The sequence below is a fragment of the Podarcis bocagei genome (genome assembly GCF_964188305.1).
Source record: "Podarcis bocagei genome assembly, chromosome: W".
NCBI classification, from domain to species: Eukaryota; Metazoa; Chordata; class Lepidosauria; order Squamata; family Lacertidae; genus Podarcis; species Podarcis bocagei.
In genome coordinates this window covers 55,908,665-55,922,494 of record NC_138131.1, presented here as the reverse complement: position 1 = coordinate 55,922,494, position 13,830 = coordinate 55,908,665, and the positions used below count along the sequence as shown (strand labels likewise).

The following is a 13,830-nucleotide window of genomic DNA, read 5'->3' as shown; positions in this document are numbered from 1 at the left end:
AACACCTGGCACTCTGCTTGAGACCATATAAGGATTTCCGCAGTTTACAGACCATTCCCTTCTGTATCTCCATCCCATCAGGTGGAAGCATGAACAGCTCCTCCCCCAAAATCCCGTACAAAAAAGCTGTATTGATGTCATGATGGGAAACATGCAGTTTCTCCTCCGCAGCGATCTTGAGCATCAGCCGAATGCTCTCATATTTGACTGTGGGAGAGTAGGTCTCGTGGTAATCCTGTCCTGGTACCTGTGAAAAACCTCTGGCAACCAATCTGGCTTTGTGTCTGACTACCTTGCCATTCTGGTCTGTCTTGGCCTTGAAGACCCATTTGCTGCCAACCAGTCTCATTCCTGGGACTACCGGTACCAGTTCCCAAGTTTGGTTCCTGTTCAAGGAATCAACTTCAGCCTTCATGGCATTAAGCCAAGGCTCAGCATCTTTAGAGGTCAACTCCTGAACCTCTTTGAAGCTTGAAGGTTCCCACACCTTCTCTGAGCTACTAAGAACAGCAGTTGCTGTCTTAGCAAACTCATCAGCATACCTCTTTGGAGGTCTGCCCTTGGTCGCCCTTTCAGATCTGCGTACTAGACGCAAGTCTTCTGGACTCATCTCCTCTTTCTTAGGAGAAAAGTGACCAATGGTGAACAGTGGTTCTTCCAGTTCATTGTCAGACGCATCAGATGGTCTGACTGAGGCCTTTGCGCTCTGGTAGTCTGCTGTGTCATCACTTTCACTGACATCAGCAGCAGCGCCGCCCACTGAACTGGAATCCGAACTCTGATCATCATCCTCATCATCCTCATCCTCCTCATCATCATCAGCAGCTTCCTCAGCTTTAGCTGCTTGCTTGACATCACCTTCATCCTCCTCTGGGTAACTCTGGAAAATTCCCACATTTTCCCCCCACTTAGGATTGTACTCAACACTCCTTGTGAACTTAATGGACTTAGAGTCAGTCATCCATACCCTGTATGCACCTTTTTCGTACCCCATGAACAAACCATGTGCCCCACGCTTCCCAAGCTTGTTGGTTTGTTGTGTGCATACCCACATGTCCGAACCAAATATTTTCATGTGTTTGGTGTTGGGTTTCTTGCCAAACATCTTCTCATAGGGGGTACAACCAATGGGCGATGACAATCTGCGATTAAAAGAATAAACCAAATTCCCCAGAGCCTCCCCCCAAAACTTATCAGGGAGATTGGCAACATGCAACAGGGTTTTGATTCCTTGCAGCAATGTCTGATTTGCTCTCTCCGCAAGTCCATTCATCCATGGCGATCTGGGCGTTGACATGTCATGCTGGATTCCCTTTTCAGTCAGGAAAGCTTCAAACTGCTGAGAAGTGAACTCCCCACCCCGATCAGTAAAAAAACAAGAAATACGTTTACCGTGCACATTCTCCAACCAAGCACAGAATTCCTTAAACTTCGGAAACGCTTGTGATTTCTGTTCGAGCAAATACACATGAATGTACCTGGAAAAAGAATCAATCAGAATCATGAAGTACCTTGCTCCCCCTAAAGAGGGCGCAAGTGGCCCAACCAGGTCCGCATGCACTAGCTGGTAGGGTTTGGAAGCCTGCCTGCTAGACTCCTTGCCTTTTGGAGCAACCTTCACCTTGTTCTCTGCACAAGATACACATTTCATGTGAAATTTACAGGGTTTGATGTTCAAACCCTCAACCACCTCTGGCATCTTGGCCAGTGCCTTCCAAGAGAGGTGACCAAACCTTCGATGTGCATCGTGAATGCAACCTGCATGAAGAACTTTGTTAGTTTGTGCAACACAACAAGAATCAGCATTAGACACAACAGCAGTGTCATCATAAGTTATATGGAACAAACCATCCATAAACTTTGCATGCAAATAGTCCTCTTTGCCTTTACTGATGACACAGACGCTCCTTTTGAAGGAAATCTGAAAACCATGCCCAGTAAGCTGTGGGACGCTCAGCAAGTTGCTTGCAGCTCCTGGAACAAAAAGTACATTACTGATGGTAGTGTGCAGACTTGCAAGTTTCACAGTCCCTTCTCCTGCAATTTGCAACGTCCTTCCATCAGCCAGGTGGATCTCACCTTCCTGAGGCTTGAAGGAGATAAAGAGATGCCGATCCTTCGAGATGTGGCGGGTACAGCCTGAATCAACAACAAAGCTGCCTTTGGCTGTTGGAGCAGTCTTTACAGCAAGCAAACCCTTGTTTTTCATCGGCGTGGGCTTTTGCAGCTTGCCCCCCTGCTGCTCCTGGCCAGCAGACGTGTCTTTAGCCTTTGGTGAAGCTGTGCCAGCAAGCAAAACCTTGCTTTCCACTGGCGTGGGCTTTTGCAACTTGCCCCCCTGCTTCTGGTCAGCAGACGTGCCTTTAGCCTTTGGTGAAGCTGTGCCAGCAAACAACGCTTTGTTTTTCCCTTGTGCGGGCTCTTCACCCTCTCTCTGCTCCTGGCCATCTGCAGGCAGCTGCCTGTGTTTACCTTTGCCTTTCCGGCCTCTGCAAAGGCGATGGCCTTGGTTCTCATGAGAAACAGAGCTCTCAGCTGCCGACTCCTTGGCTCCCCCTGGAGGCTGGAATGCTGCCTGGGATGACGTGACGGTCAGCTCCCCCTGCAGCTTGCAACCGGTGCCCTCAGCATCCCCGCATTCCTTCGCATTCTGGGAAACAGCTAGGACCTCCGATGCAGTCAAACTCTGGGCTGGGATTATTGGCTTGTGAGCTTTCATCAAAGCAGTCCACATCCCACATGCAGTGGTGTTGCCAGCCAGCGTCTTAATTTCCTCAAGAGATACGGATAGGACAATTACGTCTATCGCTTTCGAATCATGCGATTTCCATTTCTCTGTCAGAGGAACTGGGGGGGCTTCAGAAACGACATGCCATACCCCAAACTGACGCAGCAAACTCTCACACCATTTTGCCCAGGTTTCATAATTCTGCCCATCCAACTTAGGGCATTCAGCATTTCCATAAGCTTGGAAAAACTCCATTCCAGCTTTTGGCATTAGCCGTGAGTCTTTTTAACTTGGAGACTCGTTATCTTGGCAGCCATTAATCACGAAGCCTCTTTGGCTCGGCTCCCAGGCCAATTAAGCCTTGCCGGAGATCAAAGACTCCTTGCGAGGTAAAACAGAAAAGCGTCCCTTTCCTTTCGCTTTTCCCCCAACATACCTCAAACGCAGTCTGTTGCAGCTTTACTCTCCTGTAGGTGCTATGAATCTGGGCCCATAACCTTGTTGTTGGGAATCTGCCAGGGAGATAACATCCATCATGAGCCCCCAAGCCGGAGTTCTGGACGATCATCGATCTTCCGTAGACAGGCAGATCCAACAGTTAGGGGCACAAAGCCTTTGGAAATTCCTAGCCACATTCCTAGGCTGGTGCACCCTCTTTCAGCAGAAAGCACAGTCAAAAGCTTGCACCGCAGAAGAGCAGAAGAGCATATTTACAGACTTTATTTAGCGTTTAACAGAACAAAAGAAAACGTGACCGTTCTGTGTCAGCATCTCTGGCTGTCTGACAAAACGAAAGGAAAACAGCAAGCATAAACATCCTGTCAACAGGACATGCGCAGACTCTGTTGCTTACAAAGCCTGCTCCCTTTAAGGTGGAACGGAAATATCCTAACAGTTTTTTCTGAGCCTTGGCCTCTATTGGTGATAGCCACCTCGGGGTCTTACTTTCAAGTAAGTCTTTGTATTTTTTCCAGACCATAAATATTGCTTTTCTGACAATATGGTTTTTGAACATTCCATGTGTTTTTGCCTTGTCATATCACAAATACGCATGCCAACCTAACGAATTATTAAAGCCTTCCAGATCTAGGACATCAGTGTTTTCTAGCAGAATCCAATCTTTCATCCAGCAGAAGGCTGCAGCTTCGTAGTATAACCTTAAGTCTGGCAGGGCAAACCCCCCTCTTTCTTTTGCATCAGTTAATATTTTAAACTTTATTCGGGGCTTTATGCCCTGCCAAACAAACTTCGAAATATCCTTCTGCCACTTTCCAAAACATTCCACTCTGTCCACGATCTGCAAGGCTTGAAAGAGAAACAACATTTTTGGCAAAACGTTCATCTTTATACCTGCAATTCGGCCTAACAAGGATAGTTTCAATCTTGACCAGATTTCTAGGTCTTTCTTAACTTCTGACCAACATTTTTCATAGTTGTCTTTAAATAGGTTCAAATTTTTGGAAGACAAGTTAACCCCCAGGTATTTCACTTTTTTAACAACATTTAGATCTGTTTCCTTCTGAAACCCATCTGTTTCAGAAGATGTCAAGTTCTTTCCTAATACCTTAGTTTTTTGTTTATTCAACTTGAATCCCGCCACCCGACCAAATTCTTGAATCAATTCTAAAACTCTTTTTGTACTAGATTCTGGCTCCTGTAATGTTAAAACCAAGTCATCTGCAAAAGCTTTCAATTTATATTGTTTCGCTCCGACCCATATCCCTTGCACCTGCCGGTCCTTCCTGATCATATTCAGCAACACCTCCAGGACTGAGATAAATAATAAAGGGGATAGGGGGCACCCCTGCCGTGTTCCTTTTTCAATATGAAACTCTTCTGTCACCACATTGTTCACTATCAACTTAGCTTTTTGTTCTGAATAAATTGCTTCTATTCCATTTTCAAACCCCCGTCCCACTTCCATCCCTTCCAAGTTTTTCTTCATAAACTTCCAAGAAATGTTGTCAAAGGCCTTCTCAGCATCAATAAAAATTAACACTGCTTTGGTATTGATATTTGTTTGCAAAAGTTCCAAAATATCAATAATATTCCTGGTATTGTCAAACAAATGCCTGCCTGGGAGAAAGCCTGCTTGGTCCTTATGAATTACTTCATTTAATACTTTTTTAAATCTATTTGCCAAAATGTCTGCAAATATTTTGTAATCCACGTTTAGGAGTGAGATGGGACGGTAGTTCTTAAGTTGGGTCTTTTCAGTTTCCACTTTGGGTATCAATGTGATGAATGCTTCTTTCCACGTTTCTGGTGCCCTCCCTCCCCCCATAATCTGGTTACAAACCTCCATTAATGGTTGTATCAGGTAGTTTTTTAACGTCCTATAATATTTGGAGGTAAGTCCATCAGGGCCTGGAGATTTGCCTAGCTGCATGTTCTGAATGGCATCCTCGATTTCCTGTTGTGTTATCTTGTGATTCAAGATTGATCTCTTCTCCTGAGATAGTTCTGGTAAGCCATTGTCTTTCAAAAATTGGTACATCTCAGTCACTTCCTCAGGCCCTTGGGTATATAATTTTTTTAAATATTTCTGGAAACACTTTCTAATTTCTCCCGGTTTCTGGATGTTTTTCCCTTCGACTTCTAGATTGGTAACGTAATTTAATTTTTGTCTCTTTTTCAACTGCCAAGCTAGCAGTTTTCCACATTTGTTCGCAGATTCAAAAGATCTTTGTTTCATTTGTTTAATTTTCCATTCCACTTCTTGGTTTATCAATTTCGTGTATTGTGACTGGTGGAATTTAATTTCTCTTAGAATCTCTTTTGATTTTGGATTCAATCTTAACTTTTTCTCTCCATCTCTTATCTTCTCTAATATCTTATCCTTTCTTCCATTCCAGAGTTTTTACTTGATCGTATTCTGTTGTATCAGAAACCCTCTCATTACAGCTTTACTTGCGTCCCAGATTGTTCTTTTTTCCACCGAAGTGTTCAAGTTGATTTCAAAATAATCCTTTAAAGCTTTTTGGGCCTTCTTTACAATCTCTTGATCTCTTAACAGGTTGTCATTCATTTTCCATCTGAAGGAACCGGCTGGGGTAAATCTCACTTCCATTTTCAAAGCGTTATGGTCGGAGCAGGTCTTTGGGCAGATTTCTACTCTTATAGTCTTAGGTGCCAGCCCTCTAGTTGTCCAAATTTGGTCGATTCTTGTCCATGACAGGTGGGCCTCAGAGAAAAAGGTTCCTTCTTTACCTAAGGGGTTTCTCGTCCTCCATATATCAATCAAGTCCATATTGTCAGTTAATTCAAAAAAGGTTTTTGGTAGTCTGCCATCCTTAGTTAAATTCTGGTTCTGTGACTTATCCATGTAAGTAGAGACCACCCCATTCATATCTCCCATCATAATGATGTTAGAGTAGTCCAGATAGTCCAGTAATGTCTCATGTAGCTTCTTGTAGAATTCTGATTTCCCCTCGTTTGGTGCGTAGATTCCTAATATCAAAACTTTTTCTCCTTGAGTTTGTATTTCGATTGCCAGGATTCTTCCTTGTTCATCTTTAAACAAAAATTTCGGTGATAGGTTCTCCTTTGCGTAGATCACCACGCCTCTCTTTTTAACTCTATCTGATGAGATAAATTCTTGGCTTAGTCTTTTGTTAATTAACACTTTCCTGTGGAGCCTAGTCACATGTGTTTCTTGCAAACAAATTACATCCAAATGTTCTTTTTTCAAAATATGGAAAATCCTTTTTCGTTTCTCGGGGGAATTTGCCCCATTAATATTCCAACTGTACAGCTGCAGAGACATCCTGTATCAATCTGTTGTTGCTCTTTATGGGGTGTCCTCTTTTTTGTCCAAATCCGAGGAAGAAGGTGTTGGTTCTGTTCCAGGCTGTGGTGGAGGCCAAGGGACTGCTGTTCCCTTCTGCAGATCCTCTCCGTGGTCGTGCAGGAACTTCTGGTTGTCCTCTTTTGTTTTGATTCTAACCTTCTTTCCTTTGTAGTTAAATGATAAACCTTGTGGGAACTCCCACCTGTAGGGTATCCCGTTGCCTCTCAGAAGTCTTGCTAGGTCAGTATATATAGCTCTGAGATCCAATAGTTGTTTAGGTATATCCTTGTAAATCTCCGCTTTTTTGTCCTGGATCTCAAGTGATTTATTGAAATGAAGGTCAAGTATTTTGTCTCTCTCCTGTTTAGTCCTCAAGATAATCAGACAGTCTCTGGGCCTGTCCTTCCTTGCTGCTCTTCCCAGTCTAAACGCAGTTGTTATTTTAAAGTCTTTGTCTTCCACTATACCCCAGAACTTAGAAAATTCTGCTGTCAAATAGCCGGTCAGATCCTCTTTCTCAAGCTCTGGGATAGAGCGTAATCTTAAATTATTTTCCCGGTTTTTCAATTCAACCATAGACAGGTAGGCCTGCTGGTCACTGACGTGCTTATGTAGTGGCCTTACCTCTCCTTTCAGTTCATCCACTTTCTGATTTACTTGATCGGCTTTTTCATTTGCTGCCTCAGCCAATTTCCTGTTCTCAGAAGTGGCGTCTTTTAAATTCCCAATTGCTTGTGAATGTTGTGCCACTTGTTCAGATAGTTTTGTAATAGAGGAAGTGGCTAAGTCAATTTTTGCTGTTTGGTCATCAACCTTCTTATTTAAAATTGCGAATTGTTGTAACATTTCATTTAGAAGGGTATCAGATCCCCCTGCAGCCATATCCTCTGTTGTTGGCTGTTCAGCTTCCTTTAATAAGGCTGTTGTTGGGAGTTCAACTCCCTTTAATACAGCACTTTGATGTGCTTTCAAGCTGCTAGGTTGGCAGGAGCAGGGACCGAGCAACGGGAGCTCACCCTGTCACAGGGATTTAAGTATATTGAGGTATAAGATCATAAAAATAAGACAAAAATTAAGCAGAAGTAATAAATATTTAAAGAACCGGAAGGGGAAGTTGAGGGAAGTCATGAGGAAGGTTTTTTGTGTGTGCGTGTTTTATATGACAAATGTTACATTGTGTTATTTGGTTGAATATAAAATTGTAAAATCCAATAAAATTTATTTTTTAAAAACAGCATCATTGACCATATTACATGTATGGGAAACAAAACAGCTTTGACCATATCATTGCAAAAGTGTTTTACACAATAAAATGAACAAGGGCTCTGAGACGTATTTTGTTTTTATTAAATAATCAATAAAACTTATTTTTTATATATATCAGATGACATCGTAACATCAGAGGGTACAATTTTAACTATTCTCACGAATGCGTGAGTGTACCGTATTTTTTGCCCTATAGGACGCACTTTTTTCCCCTCCAAAAATGAAGGGGAAATCTGGGTGCGTCCTATGGGGCGAATGCAGGCTTTCGCTGAAGCTTGGAGAGCGAGAGGGGTCGGTGCGCACCGATCCCTCTTGCTCTCCAGGCTTCAGCAAGCTATCAGCAAGCCTGGGGAGCCCGTGGGAGTTCCCGCAGGGCTCCCTAGGCTGCGGATAGCAGCCTGCTGCCTGGCGCACGGGGCGCGCTGAAAGCAGAGCGTCTCGGCGCCGGGCAGATATCTGCAGCCGAGGGAGCCCCGCGGGAGTTCCCGCAGGGCTCTCTAGGCTGCGGATATCAGCCTACTTCCCGGAGCGCGGGTCGCGCTGAAAGCAGAGCGCCCCGCACTTCAGGCAGACATCGGGCAGCCCCACAAGCTCGGGGGACAGCGGGGGGGCGCAGCGCTGCCATCCCGCTGTTCCCCGACCTGGTTTGGATTCCCCGACCTGGTTTGGGGGGGGGGAATAAAGGGAAAAATTTTCCCTTTATTTCCCCCCCAAAAAAACTAGGTGCGTCCTATGGGCCGGTGTGTCCTATGGGACGAAAAATACGGTATTTCAGGCTCAAAGAGACCTTAAACCTGTCCAAAAAAGTAATATTTTTTTCTGTAAAAAAAACCCTTCTAAATCAATTTATTTTATAACCACAAAAAACACCCTCCTTATTTTTACAGCATAATAAGTACATGGTTAGCCCATTCTACAACAAAAGTATGATACACGTGTTAGTTGTGGTTTGTGCACTATGGCTTATTGAACATACTTATTGAATAAAATGACAAAAAATCACTTTGAATGGTTGGTGACCTTTTTCTGTGGCACCTAATACCATTTTTATACCTTATTTTGAAAGAGACCACAATTAGCTTTATTTTGATACCAAAATAAGCCCAGTCGGTTGAAAAATAAGCGAAACGAGGTTTTTTCTAAACTGACACAGAAATTGCATTAGCCTAAATCGCACAGAAATTAAAATTTTCAAAAAATTCTCCTGTGCCCAATTTTGGACCAAAAAATCTTAAAAAAATTATTTGAGGTTATCTCATAGTGGTGATGGCTTGTGAATGCTCTTCGCAATAAGTACCTCTGATCACTCAGAGATCAGATCACTCTGATCACTCAATCGCCACTTCCTGCCCACCTCCCTCTGCCTGTTCCTGCTCCTCCCTGGCATTCTCTGGCAGTACCATGACACATTAAAAAAACTGAAGAAAATCTGAGTCGTGAGAGCACGGTCAAATATTAAAATCAGGTGATTTGTGATTTGGCGTGGAATGATCCTCGGTTGAAATTCAATCTGATGGAGCCTTCCAAAGAACTTGTTCACTTATTTTTTGGAAGTTTTGGTTGGTCTGTGTAATGTGAATTGGGGTTGCTTGTGTGTAAACTGCAAACTGCTCCAAGCTGGTCGTATAGCTAAACCTTTCCCTGGTTTGACAGCCCTTATAACACGACTGTCTTAGTCACTGGCAGAATCCGTGAGTGGGCGTCTCCTAAACTTCCTCCAACATAGAAATTCTTTGACGCCAAGTCTCCTAGATTCTCTGCGCGGAAGCCTTCTGCGCAGCGTGGGCGTGCCAAGCGGAGGTCCTGTGCTCTCTCCGCTGATTTCACTGGAAGAGTCTCGGAGCCTCCCCTCCGCAGTACTCTCAGCCTCCCCTTTCTCCCTGGTGTCCCCTGGATTTCCTTCCCCAGCGGAAGCTCTCTCTCTCTCCTTGCTAGTTCCCTCCCCTGCATCATTGGAGCGTCTTACCTCTCCTCTTGCCTCTGATGGCAGTTCCCTGACAGTCTGGATAAAAGGTGTTGCCTGATACTGGATTTTTACATTTTTTCTCTTGTACCCAACAAGTTTTTCTTTACTGTTTTTAAATTTACATGTTTTTATTGTCTTCTAAGTGCTATTTCCCATCTAAGCATGTTTTGATTTTTGATTTTTTTTAGATGAAAGCATCAATCCTTTCTGGCCTGCGCTCCACTGTTTCATGGTGATCCTGGATAAGCTTGGGTCTAAAGTATGGGGACAGGCCATTGATCCAATCCAGGCATTTCAAACTATTGTCAACAATGCAAGCTATCAGAAAGCAAGAGAGACTATTCGCCAAAGTTGCATCAGGTTGGTCCTTTATCCTTTTATTATTATTTTTAAAATACAGCACTTTGCACATTCTCTTTTCACAGAGGTAAATAATTCAGGTAAAATCCCAGTTAGCTGGAAGTATACAATTGTGGTCCCAATTTACAAGAAAGGGCAACCTATAGATCTTGGCAACTATAGGCCAATTAGTTTGCTTTCCATAATGGGGAAATTATATGCCCATTTCATTTGCCTTAAATTAGCAACATTTCTTGAGGATAATAACATAACCTCTGAAGCCAAGGCTGCTTTCCGTACGAAGTACTCAACATCTGACCACTGTCTTGTGCTGTCACACCTAGCAGAGAAATATACTAGGACCACTCCAAGGCCATTTATATATGGCCTTTATGGACCTAAAATCTGCCTTTGACTCCATCCCTAGATCCAAATTATGATCAAAGTTGTATTCAGTGATGGAGGACAAGAGACTCCTATACCTTATAAAAGCCTTATATAGTGATAGCAACATGTAGGTTGCTGGGGCAACTCTCTAACAAAATCACAATGTTAAGAGGGGTCAGATAGGGTTGTATTCTGCCCCCCCATTGTTTAATCTTTTTAGAAATGACTTAGAGGAAGTCTTAATGGGTCCAGAAGGACACTGTCCAAAGATGGGGGCAAGAAGCATCCCACTTCTGTTTGATTTGTATCTGAATAGAATGTGAAGTCTTTTTCAGTTGGATTTCTCACTCTCCATATGTCTGACAGGTCAAAAAAAAACTTTGGTAATCTGCCAGCATTCCCAACATTCATTACTTTCTGTGTCTGTGTTTTATCCATAAGCGTTGATGCAACTCCATTCAGGTCCCCCATCCAAATCAATTTATAATCCAAATAGTCCAGAAGTCTTGTTTCCAAGTTCTTAAAAATAATAATAATAATAATAATAATTTATTATTTATACCCCGCCCATCTGGCTGGGCCTCCCCAGCCACTCTGGGCAGCTTCCATAAAAACCAAAAATACAATAAAATATCACACGTTAAAAACTTCCCTGAACAGGGCTGCCTTAAGATGTCTCCTGAATGTCAGGTAGTTGTTTATCGCCTTGACATCTGCTGGAAGGGTGTTCCACAGGGCGGACGCCACTACCGAGAAGGCCCTCTGCCTGGTTCCCTGTAGCTTTGCTTCTCGCAATGAGGGAACCGCCAGAAGGCCCTCGGCGCTGGACCTCAGCGTCCGGGCAGAATGATGGGGGTGGAGACGCTCCTTCAGGTATACTGGACCGAGGCCGTTTAGGGCTTTAAAGGTCAGCACCAACACTTTGAATTGTGCTCGGAAACGTACTGGGAGCCAATGCAGGTCTTTCAAGACCGGTGTTATATGGTCTCGGCGGCCGCTCCCAGTCACCAGTCTAGCTGCCGCATTCTGGATTAGTTGTAGTTTCCGAGTCACCTTCAAAGGTAGCCCCACGTAGAGTGCATTGCAGTAGTCCAAGCGGGAGATAACCAGAGCATGCACCACTCTGGCGAGACAGTCCGCAGGCAGATAGGGTCTCAGCCTACGTACCAGATGGAGCTGGTAAACAGCTGCCCTGGACACAGATTTGACCTGTGCCTCCATGGACAGCTGTGAGTCCAAAATGACTCCCAGGCTGCGCACCTGGTCCTTCAGGGGCACAGTTACCCCATTCAGGACCAGGGAATCCTCCACACCTGCCCGCCTCCTGTCCCCCAAGAACAGTACTTCTGTCTTGTCAGGATTCAACCTCAATCTGTTAGCCGCCATCCATCCTCCAACCGCCTCCAGACACTCACACAGGACCTTCACCGCCTTCACTGGTTCTGATTTAAAAGAGAGGTAGAGCTGGGTATCATCCGCATACTGATGAACACCCAGCCCAAACCTCCTGATGATCTCTCCCAGCGGCCGCATGTAGATGTTGAAAAGCATGGGGGAGAGGACAGAACCCTGAGGCACTCCACAAGTGAGAGCCCAGGGGTCTGAACACTCATCCCCCACCACCACTTTCTGAACACGGCCCAGGAGGAAGGAGCGGAACCACTGTATAACAGTGCCCCCAGCTCCCAGCCCCTCAAGACGGTCCAGAAGGATGCTATGGTCGATGGTATCGAACGCCGCTGAGAGATCCAGCAGAACTAGGAAACAGCTCTCACCTTTGTCCCTAGCCCGCCGGAGATCATCAACCAGTGCGACCAAGGCAGTTTCAGTCCCATGATGAGGCCTGAATCCCGACTGGAAGGGATCCAAATGGTCCGCTTCTTCCAGGCGTGCCTGGAGTTGTTCGGCAACCGCTCGCTCAATCACCTTGCCCAGGAATGGAAGATTTGAGACTGGACGATAGTTGGCCATCGTGGCCGCATCTAAAGATGGTTTTTTAAGAAGCGGTTTAATAACCGCCTCTTTCAGCGGGTCTGGGAAGGCTCCCTCATGGAGGGAAGCATTCACCACCCCATGAAGCCCATCGCCCAGCCCTTCCCGGCTTGCTTTTATTAGCCAGGATGGGCAAGGATCCAGGAGACAGGTGGTTGGTTTCACTCGTCCAAGCAGCCTGTCCACATCCTCGGAGGTAACAGATTGGAATTGATCCCACTCAACTTGACCAGACAGAACTCTTGCACTCTCCCGCCCCGGCCCTGCTCCCACGGTGGAGTCTACTTCTTCCCGAATCTGAGCGATTTTATCTGCAAAAAACTTTGCAAAATCATTGCAGGAGAACGTGTGGCCTGTACTGGGCCCCGATGTTGCAGGTGGTTCCGCTAAATTGTGAACCACCTGAAAAAGTCTCCTGCTGCTGTTTTCTGCAGATGCAATAGAGGCGGTGAAGAAATTCTTCTTCGCCGTCGCTATCGCCACTTGGTAGGCTCGACGTTGAGCTCTAACCTGTGTCCGGTCAGATTCGGAATGAGTTATCCGCCACCGGCGCTCTAGCCGTCTCAACGATTGTTTCATTGCCCTCAGATCCGTGGAAAACCACGGGGCTGTCCGGGCTCCATGCAATCGGAGAGGGCACTTCGGAGCCAAACAGTCAATAGCCCTGGTTAACTCCACATTCCAGCGGGCCACCAGGGAATCAGCTGAAAGGCCATCAACATGGGATAAAGCATCCCCTACCACTCTCTGGAAACCATTTGGATCCATTAAGTGGCGGGGGCGGACCATCCGAATTGGTCCCACCTCCCTGCAGAGGGGATGGGTCGCAGAGAAGTCCAGTTGCACCAGGAAGTGATCTGACCATGGCACTTCTTTCGTTTCGCTTTTACTTAGTGTCAGATCACCAACATCCATAGAGGTAAACACCAGGTCCAAGGCATGTCCACGGCTATGGGTTGGGCCAGACTTATTCAGGGACAGCCCCATGGAGGCCATGCTTTCCACGAAGTCCCGAGCGGCCCCTTGTAAGGTCGTGTCGGCATGAATGTTAAAATCCCCTAGGACGACCAAGCTAGGTGTCTCCAGGAGAACATCCGCCACGACCTGAAGCAGCTCGGGCAGGGAATCCTTGGCGCAGCGGGGAGGTCGGTACACCAAAAGGAATCCTGTACTGCCCCTATTGCCCAACTTCCAGAACATGCACTCAGAAAACTGGGTCTTCCCAATAGGACGCCTGGTGCAAACTAATGACTTCCTAAAAATCACTGCAACCCCCCCTCCCCGCCCACATGACCTGGGTTGCTGTGCGTAAGAGAAACCTGGTGGACAAGCAGCGGCAAGAACAGGCCCATCTGCTTCACC

General features: G+C 45.6%; 1 protein-coding gene across 1 annotated transcript in view; it reads left to right on the top strand.

Annotated features, from left to right (window-relative positions):
* Positions 1 to 13,830, top strand: part of LOC308578111 (putative helicase senataxin) — a gene marked incomplete at its 3' end in the record, with an annotated part of 172,123 nt that overhangs the window by 120,660 nt on the left and 37,633 nt on the right. The window contains exon 7 of the mRNA XM_081178380.1: positions 9,939 to 10,110. Coding sequence (XP_081034506.1) covers positions 9,939 to 10,110 — 172 coding nt within the window. The remainder of the gene's footprint in view (positions 1 to 9,938; positions 10,111 to 13,830) is intronic.